This window comes from Oncorhynchus nerka, linkage group LG27, assembly GCF_034236695.1.
Source record: "Oncorhynchus nerka isolate Pitt River linkage group LG27, Oner_Uvic_2.0, whole genome shotgun sequence".
NCBI classification, from domain to species: Eukaryota; Metazoa; Chordata; class Actinopteri; order Salmoniformes; family Salmonidae; genus Oncorhynchus; species Oncorhynchus nerka.
In genome coordinates, this window is record NC_088422.1 from 86,316,486 (window position 1) to 86,333,985 (window position 17,500).

At 44.5% G+C, this 17,500-nt stretch overlaps 1 protein-coding gene across 2 annotated transcripts in view; it reads left to right on the top strand.

The window, feature by feature from the left end:
- The window catches only part of LOC115126718 (proprotein convertase subtilisin/kexin type 6-like), an 84,562-nt gene that overhangs the window by 51,403 nt on the left and 15,659 nt on the right, over positions 1–17,500 (top strand). For both annotated transcript variants that reach the window (XM_065012199.1, XM_065012200.1), the window contains one exon: positions 16,499–16,687. In XM_065012199.1, coding sequence (XP_064868271.1) covers positions 16,499–16,687 — 189 coding nt within the window. The remainder of the gene's footprint in view (positions 1–16,498; positions 16,688–17,500) is intronic.

Sequence of the window (17,500 nt, forward strand, 5' to 3'; positions counted from 1 at the left end):
GGCCTTCTAGGCAGAGTTCCTCTGTCCAGTCTCAACGTCAACAGTGAAGAGGCGACTCCGGGATGCTGGCCTTCTAGGCAGAGTGCCTCTGTCCAGTCTCAACGTCAACAGTGAAGAGGCGACTCCGGGATGCTGGCCTTCTAGGCAGAGTTCCTCTGTCCAGTCTCAACGTCAACAGTGAAGAGGCGACTCCGGGATGCTGGCCTTCTTGGCAGAGTTCCTCTGTCCAGTCTCAACGTCAACAGTGAAGAGGCGACTCCGGGATGCTGGCCTTCGAGGCAGAGTTCCTCTGTCCAGTCTCAACGTCAACAGTGAAGAGGAGACTCCGGGATGCTGGCCTTCTAGGCAGAGTTCCTCTGTCCAGTCTCAACATCAACAGTGAAGAGGCGACTCCGGGATGCTGGCCTTCTAGGCAGAGTTCCTCTGTCCAGTCTCAACGTCAACAGTGAAGAGGAGACTCCGGGATGCTGGCCTTCTAGGCATAGTTCCTCTGTCCAGTCTCAACGTCAACAGTGAAGAGGAGACTCCTGGATGCTGGCCTTCTAGGCAGAGGTCCTCTGTCCAGTCTCAACGTCAACAGTGAAGAGGCGACTCCGGGATGCTGGCATTCTAGGCAGAGTTCCTCTGTCCAGTCTCAACGTCAACAGTGAAGAGGCGACTCCGGGATGCTGGACTTCTAGGCAGAGTTCCTCTGTCCAGTCTCAACGTCAACAGTGAAGAGGCGACTCCGGGATGCTGGCCTTCTAGGCAGAGTTCCTCTGTCCAGTCTCAACGTCAACAGTGAAGAGGCGACTCCGGGATGCTGGCCTTCTAGGCAGAGTTCCTCTGTCCAGTCTCAACGTCAACAGTGAAGAGGAGACTCCTGGATGCTGGCCTTCTAGGCAGAGTTCCTCTGTCCAGTCTCAACGTCAACGGTGAAGAGGCGACTCCGGGATGCTGGTCTTCTAGGCAGAGTTCCTCTGTCCAGTCTCAACATCAACGGTGAAGAGGCGACTCCGGGATGCTGGCCTTCTAGGCAGGGTGCCTCTGTCCAGTCTCAACGTCAACAGTGAAGAGGCGACTCCGGTATGCTGGCCTTCTAGGCAGAGTTCCTCTGTCCAGTCTCAACGTCAACAGTGAAGAGGCGACTCCGGGATGCTGGCCTTCTAGGCAGAGTTCCTCTGTCCAGTCTCAACGTCAACAGTGAAGAGGCGACTCCGGGATGCTGGCCTTCTAGGCAGAGTTCCTCTGTCCAGTCTCAACGTCAACAGTGAAGAGGCGACTCCGGGATGCTGGCCTTCTAGGCAGAGTTCCTCTGTCCAGTCTCAACGTCAACAGTGAAGAGGCGACTCCGGGATGCTGGCCTTCTAGGCAGAGTGCCTCTGTCCAGTCTCAACGTCAACAGTGAAGAGGCGACTCCGGGATGCTGGCCTTCTAGGCAGAGTTCCTCTGTCCAGTCTCAACGTCAACAGTGAAGAGGCAACTCCGGGATGCTGGCCTTCTTGGCAGAGTTCCTCTGTCCAGTCTCAACGTCAACAGTGAAGAGGCGACTCCGGGATGCTGGCCTTCGAGGCAGAGTTCCTCTGTCCAGTCTCAACGTCAACAGTGAAGAGGAGACTCCGGGATGCTGGCCTTCTAGGCAGAGTTTCTCTGTCCAGTCTCAACATCAACAGTGAAGAGGCGACTCCGGGATGCTGGCCTTCTAGGCAGAGTTCCTCTGTCCAGTCTCAACGTCAACAGTGAAGAGGAGACTCCGGGATGCTGGCCTTCTAGGCATAGTTCCTCTGTCCAGTCTCAACGTCAACAGTGAAGAGGAGACTCCTGGATGCTGGCCTTCTAGGCAGAGGTCCTCTGTCCAGTCTCAACGTCAACAGTGAAGAGGCGACTCCGGGATGCTGGCATTCTAGGCAGAGTTCCTCTGTCCAGTCTCAACGTCAACAGTGAAGAGGCGACTCCGGTATGCTGGCCTTCTAGGCAGAGTTCCTCTGTCCAGTCTCAACGTCAACAGTGAAGAGGCGACTCCGGGATGCTGGCCTTCTAGGCAGAGTTCCTCTGTCCAGTCTCAACGTCAACAGTGAAGAGGCGACTCCGGGATGCTGGCCTTCTAGGCAGAGTGCCTCTGTCCAGTCTCAACGTCAACAGTGAAGAGGCGACTCCGGGATGCTGGCCTTCTAGGCAGAGTTCCTCTGTCCAGTCTCAACGTCAACAGTGAAGAGGCAACTCCGGGATGCTGGCCTTCTTGGCAGAGTTCCTCTGTCCAGTCTCAACGTCAACAGTGAAGAGGCGACTCCGGGATGCTGGCCTTCGAGGCAGAGTTCCTCTGTCCAGTCTCAACGTCAACAGTGAAGAGGAGACTCCGGGATGCTGGCCTTCTAGGCAGAGTTCCTCTGTCCAGTCTCAACATCAACAGTGAAGAGGAGACTTCGGGATGCTGGCCTTCTAGGCAGAGTTCCTCTGTCCAGTCTCAACATCAACAGTGAAGAGGCGACTCCGGGATGCTGGCCTTCTAGGCAGAGTTCCTCTGTCCAGTCTCAACGTCAATAGTGAAGAGGAGACTCCGGGATGCTGGCCTTCTAGGCATAGTTCCTCTGTCCAGTCTCAACGTCAACAGTGAAGAGGAGACTCCGGGATGCTGGCCTTCTAGGCAGAGTTCCTCTGTCCAGTCTCAACGTCAACAGTGAAGAGGCGACTCCGGGTTTCTGGCCTTCTAGGCAGAGTTCCTCTGTCCAGTCTCAACATCAACAGTGAAGAGGAGACTCCGGGATGCTGGCCTTCATCCCAGAGATATGGCTTTTTCTTTGCAACTCTGCCTAGAAGGCCAGCATCCCGGAGTCCCTCTTCACTGGAATGCAAATAAATGACCAGTGCTTTCTCGCTGGTCACACACTGGTTGAATCATCGTTTCAATGGAATTACGTTGAACCAATGTGGAATAGACGTTGAATTGACCTCTGTGCCCAGTGCGATGTGCTTTTATGGTCTGTCCTACATGGTGCTTTGGTGCTTTGGCTGTTCCCATATGAGAACCCTTTTTGGTTTCTGGTAGAACTCTTTTTGGTTTCAGGTAGAACCCTTTTGGGTTTCATGTAGAAAGGGTTCTATCTGGAACCCAAAAGTGTTCTACCCGGAACCAAAAATGGTTCTTCAAAGGGTTCTCCTATGGGGACAGCCGAAGAACCCTTTTAGGTTCCAGGTAGCACTTTTTTTTTTACGAGTGTAGGAAGTCAGTTAGCCAATGATATGTGACGGTAATTAAATTTCATATTGTCTGCTTTCTATTCATTCTGTCACTGCCCGGGTACTTCCCTTAGTAACACAACTCTCCTCTAACACCCCATGCAGTCTATAATACAGTCTACATTTGTCTAATACAGTCCTTACAGAAAAGGGTGGCTTTTAGGGTAGCAGTATGTTTCACATGTCTGGTTGTCTTTGATTTGTGATTGGCCCCAGGCTTGCATAACAGTGATACTGCTTCTGACTCAGTCCTTCACAGAAAAACAGGAAGGAAAGAGAAAACATTGCTTTGATTCGAGAAAACCATTTTTTTTTTTAAACATTCACCACTTTGCAACGGAGACACATTGAATAGGTTCAGAGCTTACTTTTTTCTCAAGGATGTTCAAGGCAATCTTCTTGTTTAGAAAATCATTTTTGAAAGGCTTTAATATATTATCTTCACATTTCAATAGAAGCTTTCACAGAAAGTTATTCTTAAATTGAAATGCAATACTTGAGATGCTTTTTCTACCTCTTTCTGGGAAATAGGCTTCTTTCTTTCTGGCATTGTGCATCTTTCGCAATGAATATGAGAGAACCAATCTCAATGAGAGAACCAATCTCATACTGTGGCTCTTAGCCAATAAAAACAGTCCTCAATCAGCTCTAAGAGGTTAGAGGTCAGCTGGGTTTTAAGATGGGGAATAAGATGGAATATTAAAGTGGACAATAATATCCACCACTGCCCTATCCCAAATCAACCCCTACTCCCCCCTAACTTAAGGCGTCCGCATGCATTACACCTGAAACAGTTCGGAACAGTTAGTGCATATGTTATGACAACATTTTGTGACGTCTTTGTCTGTTTTGGTCTTCGGGCAAAGGTCTTCGGCTGTTCATGTGCACTACATTTTTTCTCGAAGCAAGTCGAAGTTGGCAGCAAGTCTACACCCCTTCGACGGTGATTGGTCAATAGTAGGGATTCTTCAACGTGAGACAAATCGTTTTCATGCTAACATCTTAGTTAGATGTAAAATAGCGCAACTAAGATTTCTTTGGCAAAATTTATGACAGATTTCTTGAATTATCTTGGAATAATTCTGACTATTTTGAAGTGGACAAACCATACTATTGCTAGTACTTGTTTTTCAAGTGAAGGTGTTTTACAGGAGTATGGGAGCACACTCGTTCGGTACGCCTAGCCGGTATGCTTAGCAAGGCGCCATAATGTTCATACGTATTGCCAGGAATTGTTACTAACCACATGAAGTATTTACACGTATCAGATCCTTTCAGATCTACACAAGTGTCTCTAGGCCCCAGGTCAGGGGTCACCAACCCTGTTCCTGTAGAGTTACTGTCCTGTAGGGTCACCAACCCTGTTCCTGTAGAGTTACTGTCCTGTAGGGTCACCAACCCTGTTCCCTGAGAGTTACTGTCCTGAATGTTATAACACCAACCCTGTTCCTGGAGAGTTACTGTCCTGTAGGTTTTATCTAAAACCCTGTTCCTGGAGAGTTACTGTCCTGTAGGTTTTAACTCTGACCCTGTTCCTGGAGAGTTACTGTCCTGTAGGTTTTAACTCCAACCCTGTTCCTGGAGAGTTACCGTCCTGTAGGTTTTAACTCCAACCCTGTTCCTGGAGAGTTACCATCCTGTAGGTTTTAACTCCAACCCTGTTCCTGGAGAGTTACCATCCTGTAGGTTTTAACTCCAACCCTGTTCCTGGCGAGTTACCATCCTGTAGGTTTTAACTCCGACCCTGTTCCTGGAGAGTTACTGTCCTGTAGGTTTTAACTTCGACCCTGTTCCTGGAGAGTTACTGTCCTGTAGGTTTTAACTCCGACCCTGTTCCTGGAGAGTTACTGTCCTGTAGGTTTTTAACTCCGACCTTGTTCCTGGAGAGTTACTGTCCTGTAGTTTTTAACTCCAACCCTGTTCCTGGAGAGTTACCATCCTGTATGTTATAACTCCAACCCTGTTCCTGGAGAGTTACTGTCCTGTAGGTTTTATCTCCAACCCTGTTCCTGGAGAGTTACTGTCCTGTAGGTTTTAACTCCAACCCTGTTCCTATAGAGTTACTGTCCTGTAGGGTCACCAACCCTGTTCCCTGAGAGTTACTGTCCTGAATATTATAACACCAACCCTGTTCCTGGAGAGTTACTGTCCTGTAGGTTTTTATCTAAAACCCTGTTCCTGGAGAGTTACTGTCCTGTAGGTTTTAACTCCAACCCTGTTCCTGGAGAGTTACTGTCCTGTAGGTTTTAACTCCGACCCTGTTCCTGGAGAGTTACCATCCTGTATGTTTTAACTCCGACCCTGTTCCTGGAGAGTTACTGTCCTGTATGTTTTAACTCCAACCCTGTTCCTGGAGAGTTACCATCCTGTATGTTTTAACTCCGACCCTGTTCCTGGAGAGTTACCATCCTGTATGTTTTAACTCCAACCCTGTTCCTGGAGAGTTACTGTCCTTTATGTTTTAACTCCAACTCTGTTCCTGGAGAGTTACCATCCTGTATGTTTTAACTCCGACCCTGTTCCTGGAGAGTTACTGTCCTGTAGGTTTTAACTCCGACCCTGTTCCTGGAGAGTTACTGTCCTGTTTGTTTTAACTCCAACCCTGTTCCTGGAGAGTTACTGTCCTGTATGTTTTAACTCCAACCCTGTTCTTGGAGAGTTACCATCCTGTATGTTTTAACTCCAACCCTGTTCCTGGAGATAACAAGATATCCTCAGGTCACCCCTAACAAAGGTCTCTGAACACTTCCCTCTCTAAAAAACATCTCACTCAATATGAACAGGGTATTCTGTGCACGAGTGCGTGTCAGTCTGCTAAACCAAAATCAACTTAGATCTTCCATGATTTACTGTACTACCACCCTGACTGCCTGTCAGCAGTCCAAATGTCATCACCTCATATGACTCCCTGGGATAGGATCAGGAGCCTCCTGATAATAGAAGTCAAATGTCTAGTGAGGAATAAGGATTTGATTATGTACAGTAGCACATCCATCAAAGACTGTGTTCCTGCCACAGATTCTTAACACAGTGTGCTTCCCCAATGGCAGCCTATTCACTAGATAGTGCACTACATTTGACCTATTTGGGATGTAGCCACAGTCAAGTATAGCAGCACGGGAGGGCATTGTGGACTGTTGGCAACGTGACACTGTTTTTATTATTGATTGGTGACAATCTGTCCGTCAGTGTGACATGTCACACTCTGTCACACACACATGCATGCAAACACACACTCGCTGTCTCTCTCTTCTTCTCTCTCTCGCTCTCTCTCTCACACACACACACACAGACTCTCTCTCACTTACCCACACGCGCATGCACGCACGCACACACACTCACTCACACACATACACACACACACAGGCCTGTTGGTCTTCAGTTGGATTTTCATTAGCCTGGAGGCTGAGCCTATTGATTGCCTATGCTGATCCACCTCCGTCCAATAGAGTAGTGGAAAATATCCTGTCAGGTTTCATGAGAGAGATGACTATATCTCTGCTGTGTGTGTGTGTGTGTGTGTGTGTGTGTGTGTGTGTGTGTGTGTGTGTGTGTGTGTGTGTGTGTGTGTGTGTGTGTGTGTGCAAATGCGTGTGTCTGTGTCGTCTGTGCCTGTGCCTTTGTCTGTGCGTGCGTGCCTGTGTGTGCGTGTGTGTGTGCGTGCCTGTGTGTGCGTGTGTGTGTGCGTGCCTGTGTGTGTGTGTGTGCCTGTGTGTGCCTGTGTGTGTGTGTGTGTGTGTGTGTGCCTGTGCCTGTGTGTGCGTGCCTGTGTGTGCCTGTGTGTGCGTGCCTGTGTGTGCCTGTGTGTGCGTGCCTGTGTGTGCCTGTGTGTGTGTGCCTGTGTGTGCCTGTGTGTGTGTGCCTGTGTGTGCCTGTGTGTGTGTGCCTGTGTGTGCGCCTGTGTGTGCCTGTGTGTGCATCTGGATGGGGGGATTACACATTTTGGATGGGGACATAGTTCTGTGTCATCCAAATCAGTGTTATTGACTTGCCATCTGTGGGTCATAAACAAAGCAACTGTGATTCAATGTCTTTAAACTGATGTGTTCGTAGATCAGTGGAAATATAACTGTTATTATGTGTTGCCTATGAAAACACATGAATAAGCCTTTGGCATTTTGTTGCAGAAATGTTTTTGCTAGTAACTTGCTTTGAACATTGCTCATCCATATATTTATATATTCTTATTCCTTCCTATTACTTGTTAGATATTGCTGCACTGTCGGAGACTAAAAACACAAGCATTTCACTACACTCGATATAACATCTGCTAACCATGTGTATGTGACCAATACATTTGATTTGATGATGTGCCCACCAGAGGCTGTGAGAGAAGATCAGTGGGGAAAAAGAGAAAACCTGAACATGCATTTACAGATTTATAATGCTCACTGTAAGGGGTTACCATGAATTTGACAGCTTTATAATGCTCACTGTAAGGGGTTACCATGAATTTGACAGCTTTATAATGCTCACTGTAAGGGGGTTACCATGAATTTGACAGCTTTATAATGCTCACTGTAAGGGGGATACCATGAATTTGACAGATTTATAATGCTCACTGTAAGGGGGTTACCATGAATTTGACAGATTTATAATGCTCACTGTAAGGGGGATACCATGAATTTGACAGATTTATAATGCTCACTGTAAGGGGGTTACCATGAATTTGACAGCTTTATAATGCTCACTGTAAGGGGTTACCATGAATTTGATAGCTTTATAATGCTCACTGTAAGGGGGTTACCATGAATTTGACAGATTTATAATGCTCACTGTAAGGGGTTACCATGAATTTGATAGCTTTATAATGCTCACTGTAAGGGGTTACCATGAATTTGATAGCTTTATAATGCTCACTGTAAGGGGTTACCATGAATTTGATAGCTTTATAATGCTCACTGTAAGGGGGTTACCATGAATTTGACAGATTTATAATGCTCACTGTAAGGGGTTACCATGAATTTGATAGCTTTATAATGCTCACTGTAAGGGGTTACCATGAATTTGATAGCTTTATAATGCTCACTGTAAGGGGGTTACCATGAATGTGACAGCTTTATAATGCTCACTGTAAGGCGGTTACCATGAATTTGATAGCTTTATAATGCTCACTGTAAGGGGTTACCATGAATTTGATAGCTTTATAATGCTCACTGTAAGGGGTTACCATGAATTTGACAGATTTATAATGCTCACTGTAAGGGGGTTACCATGAATTTGACAGATTTATAATGCTCACTGTAAGGGGTTACCATGAATTTGACAGCTTTATAATGCTCACTGTAAGGGGGTTACCATGAATTTGACAGATTTATAATGCTCACTGTAAGGGGGTTACCATGAATTTGACAGCTTTATAATGCTCACTGTAAGGGGTTACCATGAATTTGATAGCTTTATAATGCTCACTGTAAGGGGTTACCATGAATTTGATAGCTTTATAATGCTCACTGTAAGGGGTTACCATGAATTTGACAGATTTATAATGCTCACTGTAAGGGGGTTACCATGAATTTGACAGATTTATAATGCTCACTGTAAGGGGGATACCATGAATTTGATAGATTTATAATGCTCACTGCAAGGGGGTCACCATGAATTTGACAGCTTTATAATGCTCACTGTAAGGGGGATACCATGAATTTGACAGCTTTATAATGCTCACTGTAAGGGGGATACCATGAATTTGATAGTTTTATAATGCTCACTATAAGGGGGTCACCATGAATTTGACAGCTTTATAATGCTCACTGTAAGGGGGTTACCATGAATTTGACAGCTTTATAATGCTCACTGTAAGGGGGTTACCATGAATTTGACAGCTTTATAATGCTCACTGTAAGGGGGTTACCATGAATTTGATAGATTTATAATGCTCACTGTAAGGGGTTACCATGAATTTGACAGTAGCTTACAAGCAGCTCGTGGTCAGTAACATTCTGTATTTCATATTACAGTACACCTTCTATAATATGAATATGGTATCAAAGCAAGTACTGTGTAATGACACACAGTACAATACAGTAACATTTACTTTATTATGCTGTAAACAAAGTCAATGTTACTGTAATCGGAATGAATGAATGAATACATGAATGAATACATGAATGAATACATGAAATGAGGGGATGGGTTTGTATTTCACAGTATTGTACTGTGGGATTAGTGCAAGCAGTTTGGCTGCTAAGTGTTTCCACATTACAGCAAACACTATCAATGAATGTGTTGTGTTTTATATCACTTGTACTTCTAGAGGCCTTAACAAATACTTCTAAACTGGCAGCGACTGCAGGGCAAACAGACCAAAAGGACATGGCAAAATGAACATTTAAGGTTTAAGACTTTCTGCCAGTCCAATCTGTTCCCTAGAAATGTTTCATTGATTGGGCACTTTAACCACATAGCAGTAAAATTGGTACAGCATTCTCGCTCATGGGTGCAACAAATAGCCTCTTACAAGGTACGCTTCACAATATGTTAATGAGACAGAAGTAACAATACTGTGCACCCACTAGTGGACAAAATGGTTTTTGGCACTCAAAATATACAGTACGGTACTGTATTCGGTGGGGTAGAATTACAATACCATTTGGAAAACAGAACCAACTTTGGGAAACTTTGATTTACAGTATGGTGCAGTAAAATGTTTCAGAATTTTGTACTGTTGATAATGCCTCAAATGACCTAATAAATTACAGTTTTCCGTTACAGTGCTCTATGTACTGTCATGACGTTGCCCTCTTTGGGTACAGCGAGCACCATCCCCCTCTCTCTGCTCCTACAACCAGGTTGCTGTGGTCAGTGAGGTCGTAATTCCTAGGGAAGACCCTGCCTCACGGCCACACAGTATAGAGACAGAGTGAAGTTTCATAGAGAACAAAGGAATTTTTTCCACCTCACAGAACTTAAGGTCCAAGCAACATTTATGTTTCGGAGAAGGTATAAAAGATTGGTGAAGAATCCAGCTACGAACTGGTCCGTTTGTTACATTTTGGTGAGGCTCATGGGAGACGGTGCGGCCACATTACCATAACGCTGTTTATATAATAGCCTCAGATATGAGGTTTACATCTAATTGTTGTATAAGATGAATGAGTGAGGATGATACTGTTTGTAAAATTGTGTAATGTGATTTTGGACTGTTTAATGAAGGAAACTCCAATTCCCTTTTGAGTTTAACTAAATCAGAGGACCGCCCATGAGCCAGTTAGGGTCAGGCATCCTGGGACAGACCCTTTTCTGCAATTCCAAATAAAAAAACAACTTTAAGAAGTTCTCAACAGACCACGTTTTTCTCCATTACGAGAGGACAAAGGTTGGAGACCATTGCTGAATCTTTTAACCATACCACGTGGTTAAACTCTTAGACTATCGATACCGACAGAATAAGAACAAGTCTTTGATATTAATTACTAGTCTGCAGCTAGGAATTCGGTATCATTGAACGCGAAGAACGACAACCACCGAAACATCCATTCTACAGCAACATGAATTAATGACTATCCCCTCAAAATTGGATTTGATTTGAGTTGCTTACTAAGAAGAAAGTGAATGTTCCTGAGAGGCAGAGTTACAGTTTTGAATGAAATCTGCTTGAAAATCTAGGGCAAGACTTGAAAATGGTTGCAATGATCAACAACCAATTTGTCAGAGCTTGAAGAATTAAAAAAATAATAATGTGCAAATATTATACTATCCAGGTGTGCAAAGCTCTTAGAAACTTACCCAGAAAGTCTCACAGCTGTATTCACTGTCGAAGGTGATTCTAACTGAGGGGTGTGAGTACTTACGTAAATGAGATATCTATGTGTTTCATTTTCAATAAATTTGCTAAAATAAAATAAAAACATGTTTTCACTTTGTCATTAAGGGGTATTGTGTGGAGGGGTGAGAAGAAAAAAAAACATCATTTTAATTCAGGCTGTAACACACAAACACACAGTTAATTTGCTCACACACAAATAACCCATACACACATTCATACTGACTCTACACATGCACACACACTCTCATACAATCATCATATATGCAGCTGCTACTCTGTTTATCATATATCCTGATGCCTAGTCACCCTATCCCTATACATACAGTACTACCCCTACCACTCCAGTAAATATACAGGCTCCGTATAATATTACAGGCTGTGTCATAGCCGCCCGTAACCGGGAGACCCATGTAAATATGGTATTGGCACTGACCCTGGAACTGACATTGTATATAGCTGCTGATCCTGGCACTGACCCTGGAACTGACATTGTATATAGCTGCTGATCCTGGCACTGACCCTGGAACTGACATTGTATATAGCTGCTGATCCTGGCACTGACCCTGGAACTGACATTGTATATAGCTGCTGCTCCTGGCACTGACCCTGGAACTGACATTGTATATAGCTGCTGCTCCTGGCACTGACCCCGGAACTGACATTGTATATAGCTGCTGATCCTGGCACTGACCCTGGAACTGACATTGTATATAGCTGCTGATCCTGGCACTGACCCTGGAACTGACATTGTATATAGCTGCTGATCCTGGCACTGACCCTGGAACTGACATTGTATATAGCTGCTGCTCCTGGCACTGACCCTGGAACTGACATTGTATATAGCTGCTGAACCTGGCTCTGACCCTGGAACTGACATTGTATATAGCTGCTGATCCTGGCACTGACCCTGGAACTGACATTGTATATAGCTGCTGAACCTGGCACTGACCCTGTATACTTACTTTCTTGTGTTCTTCTTATGTGTTTTTATTCTACTTTACTTTATTTTATAGTTATACTCTTTTTACACTGATATTGATTACTGCATTGTTGGGAAAGAGCTCACAAGAAATGCATTTCACTGTACTTGTGCACGTGACAATAAAACGTCAAACTTGATCAACTTTTCCAAAGATGCAGAGTTAAATAAGAAAAATGAAACACTTCAGAAATATAACACACAGGAATGAAATTATATACCAAAACAATTTAATAAAATAAATAATTTATTAGGAGATGCAAAAATATTGCATATTTATTTGGACATGATGCTTGCACAGCAGTTTGAACTCAGTCAGTCGATTCAGGAAGTGATTTGTATTAAAAAAATGTTTGAAATAAATACCTTCTCCTTTTCAGTTCATTGAAATAGATACCCTTTTTCCAATTATTGAATTGGAATGTCAGTTTACTGAGCCCAACCCTGGTTTATTGAGCCCAACCCTGGTTTATTGAGCCCAACCCTGGTTAATTGAGCCCAACCCTGGTTGATTGAGCCCATCCCTGGTTTATTGAGCCCAACCCTGGTTTATTGAGCCCAACCCTGCTTTGCAGTGCAATAAAGTGCTTTTTTTTAAGTAAAAAAACTCACGTTTTGTAAGTCAGCATCAGTGTCTCAAAGGCTAGCACACACACCTAGCTTATATACAATTATTTGTCCTAATTAATATATCATATTTATATAATATCTTTGCATTTGAGATCTGTTTGAGATTTCCCCCCTCATCAATACATTTGGCTACACCTGCTATCTTTGATCGCATCACAGCTCTGCCAATAAACGGCATAACCCACACACTCATGTGCTACTGCTTTGTGTGGCCCTTCTGTTCTGTAGTACTGATAGTAAGACCCACACACTCATGTGCTACTGCTTTGTGTGGCCCTTCTGTTCTGTAGTACTGATAGTAAGACACTCACACTCATGTGCTACTGCTTTGTGTGGCCCTTCTGTTCTGTAGTACTGATAGTAAGACCCACACATTCATGTGCTACTGCTTTGTGTGGCCCTTCTGTTCTGTAGTACTGATAGTAAGACCCTCACACTCATGTGCTACTGCTTTGTGTGGCCCTTCTGTTCTGTAGTACTGATAGTAAGACACTCACACTCATGTGCTACTGCTTTGTGTGGCCCTTCTGTTCTGTAGTACTGATAGTAAGACCCACACACTCATGTGCTACTGCTTTGTGTGGCCCTTCTGTTCTGTAGTACTGATAGTAAGACACTCACACTCATGTGCTACTGCTTTGTGTGGCCCTTCTGTTCTGTAGTACTGATAGTAAGACCCACACACTCATGTGCTACTGCTTTGTGTGGCCCTTCTGTTCTGTAGTACTGATAGTAAGACCCACACACTCATGTGCTACTGCTTTGTGTGGCCCTTCTGTTCTGTAGTACTGATAGTAAGACACTCACACTCATGTGCTACTGCTTTGTGTGGCCCTTCTGTTCTGTAGTACTGATAGTAAGACCCACACACTCATGTGCTACTGCTTTGTGTGGCCCTTCTGTTCTGTAGTACTGATAGTAAGACACTCACACTCATGTGCTACTGCTTTTTGTGGCCCTTCTGTTCTGTAGTACTGATAGTAAGACCCACACACTCATGTGCTACTGCTTTGTGTGGCCCTTCTGTTCTGTAGTACTGATAGTAAGACCCACACACTCATGTGCTACTGCTTTGTGTGGCCCTTCTGTTCTGTAGTACTGATAGTAAGACCCTCACACTCATGTGCTACTGCTTTGTGTGGCCCTTCTGTTCTGTAGTACTGATAGTAAGACCCTCACACTCATGTGCTACTGCTTTGTGTGGCCCTTCTGTTCTGTAGTACTGATAGTAAGACCCTCACACTCATGTGCTACTGCTTTGTGTGGCCCTTCTGTTCTGTAGTACTGATAGTAAGACCCACACACTCATGTGCTACTGCTTTGTGTGGCCCTTCTGTTCTGTAGTACTGATAGTAAGACACTCACACTCATGTGCTACAGCTTTGTGGGGCCCTTCTGTTCTGTAGTACTGATAGTAAGACCCTCACACTCATGTGCTACTGCTTTGTGTGGCCCTTCTGTTCTGTAGTACTGATAGTAAGACCCACACACTCATGTGCTACTGCTTTGTGTGGCCCTTCTGTTCTGTAGTACTGATAGTAAGACCCTCACACTCATGTGCTACTGCTTTGTGTGGCCCTTCTGTTCTGTAGTACTGATAGTAAGACCCTCACACTCAATTGCTTCAACACAAACCTTTATTAGTTGACCATATTTCAATTTCAATAAAAAGGTCTTAAGGATCGGAATGTTGTAAAATAATAAAAGTAGCCAATGTTGGAGTAATTGGGTGTGCGAGGTCCTAGTTCACTCACTTCACACTTCACTTGGACAAGAGGGGAAATAACTATGTGAGAATGCTGTTCACAGACTACAACTCAGCGTTGCACACCATATTCCCCTCCAAGTTCATCACCAAGCTGGGGACCCTGGGACTGAACACCTTCCTCTGTAGCTGGATCCTGGGCTTCCTGATTGGACGGCCCCAGGTGGTGAGGGTAGGCAACGACACCTCCGCCACGCTGACCCTCAACACGGGGGCCCCTCAAGGGTGTGTGTTTAGTCCCCTCCTGTACTCCCTGTTCACCCACAACTGTGTGGCCACGCATGATTCCAACACCCTTATCAAGTTGGCTGACAACACGGCGATGCTAGGCCTGATCACCGACGGCGATGGGACAGCCTACAAGGAGGAGGTCAGAGACTTGGCAATGTGGTGCCATGACGACAACCTCTCCCTCAACGTCAGTAAGACCAAGGAGCTGATGGTGGGCTACAAGAGAAAGAGGGAACGCCCCCATCCACATTGACAGGGATATAGTAGAGGTTGTTGATCTGGTACTGGTACTCCCTGTATATAGCCTCACTTTGATCTGGTACAGGTACTTCCTGTATATATCTCCACATTGATCTGGTACTGGTACTCCCTGTATATAGCCTCACTTTGATCTGGTACAGGTACTTCCTGTATATATCTCCACATTGATCTGGTACTGGTACTCCCTGTATATAGCCTCACTTTGATCTGGTACTGGTACTCCCCGTATATATTTCCACATTGATCTGGTACTGGTACTCCCTGTATATAGCCTCACATTGATCTGGTACTGGTACTTCCTGTATATATCTCCACATTGATCTGGTACTGGTACTTCCTGTATATATCTCCACATTGATCTGGTACTGGTACTTCCTGTATATATCTCCACATTGATCTGGTACTGGTACTCCCTGTATATATCTCCACATTGATCTGGTACTGGTACTTCCTGTATATAGCTCCACATTGATCTGGTACTGGTACTCCCTGTATATATCTCCACATTGATCTGGTACTGGTACTCCCTGTATATATCTCCACATTGATCTGGTACTGGTACTTCCTGTATATATCTTCACATTGATCTGGTACTGGTACTCCCTGTATATATCTCCACATTGATCTGGTACTGGTACTCCCTGTATATATCTCCACATTGATCTGGTACTGGTACTCCCTGTATATATCTCCACATTGATCTGGTACTGGTACTCCCTGTATATAGCTCCATTGTGTTTATTTTATTCCACTTGTTTTCCTCTGGATCGTAAGTAAGCGTTTCACAGTTAAGTCTACACCCGTTGTATTTGGCGCATGTGACAAATAAAATAGCATTTGATTTGATTGATGTGTTTTGTCCCAGCACCCTTTGAAAATGATGTGCATTACATGGTTTTATTGAACATACATGTTGACAAATAGGAAAAGGAATGTGTCAAGGTAAATGGAGAATGCATCACAGGGCAGTAGGTCACATCTTAACCAATGGCAGACCTCTACATCTTAACCAATGGCAGACCTCTACATCTTAACCAATGGCAGACCTCTACATCTTAACCAATGGCAGACCTCTACATCTTAACCAATGGCAGACCTCTACATTTTAACCAATGTCACTCCTCTATATTTTAACCAATGTCACACATCTATATTTTAACCAATGGCAGCAGACCTCTATATTTTAACCAATGTCACACCTCTATATTTTAACCAATGTCACACATCTATATTCTAACCAATGTCACTCCTCTATATTTTAACCAATGTCACACCTCTATATTTTAACCAATGTCACACATCTATATTCTAACCAATGTCACTCCTCTATATTCTAACCAATGTCACTCCTCTATATTTTAACCAATGTCACTCCTCTATATTTTAACCAATGTCACACATCTATATTTTAACCAATGGCAGCAGACCTCTATATTTTAACCAATGTCACACCTCTATATTTTAACCAATGTCACACATTTATATTCTAACCAATGTCACTCCTCTATATTTTAACCAATGGCAGCAGACCTCTATATTTGAACCAATGTCACACCTCTATATGTGTGTGTAAGAGGCAGCAGCACTAACTGCTAGACTACCCAGCCCACACATACTAACTAGTTGACCTTGTTTCCCTTCCTGCCAGGTACATCCGTGCAGACCAGAGCCTGAACAGCACCATCACAAGCACAGGGTGTACAGAGCAGGCGGAGCAGCATGTGAGCTACGTAGAACACGTGGTGGTCAAGGTACTGGTTGTCCATCCACGACGAGGAGATCTGGAGGTCAGCCTCATATCACCCTCAGGAACACGCTCACAGCTACTGGCCAAGAGGTGAGAGATACACACAGATACACACACACATGAACCTCGGTCTACTGCTCTGGAAAACAACTTCTTTACCATTAGACCAGGAGGAAATTCCTTCCTGGTGTGAGATTGACATTGGACTTACAGTTGTAGGCAGGGCTACTTTTTCACGACAGCGTGATTCCAAATCACATCTGCAACACACACACACACACACACACACACACACACACACACACACACACACACACATATGGGGCCTGAATGATTATTATTATCATCTCTTCATGAATAGTAGAAGAACAGAGTGTCTTGGAGAATAGATAGACCTTTCAGTTCATTTTATGTGTGGGGAAAGCACAAAGTGTGACATCAAATATTGTTGTGAGGAAGACACAAGTGAGGAAGACACAAGTGAGGAAGACACAAGTGAGGAAGACACAAGCGGCACTCTCCTTTTATTTTCCACAGAGTTCCATAATGATGTTAGTCAACTTCAAAACAGCTCCCTTTCTCCCTGCAGCCGCAAACACACACACACACACACACACACACACACACACACACACACACACACACACACACACACACACACACACACACACACAGCCTCCCTGCAGCCACATGCTCAGCTAGTCCCTTGGTTTCCCTGTACTTGTTCCTTGTTGTTCTGACGTTGGCTCGGAACACTTTGACGATTACTTTCCTCAAGTGGCTTTTACTTTCAAGATGAGTTTTTAATTGACTCCTTCTTCCATCCTAATGCAGCGCTGAGCCTCTAGCGATCAAACACTCAGGGACTTTGTTCAGTCAAGGCTGGTGTACAGGGGTGTATTC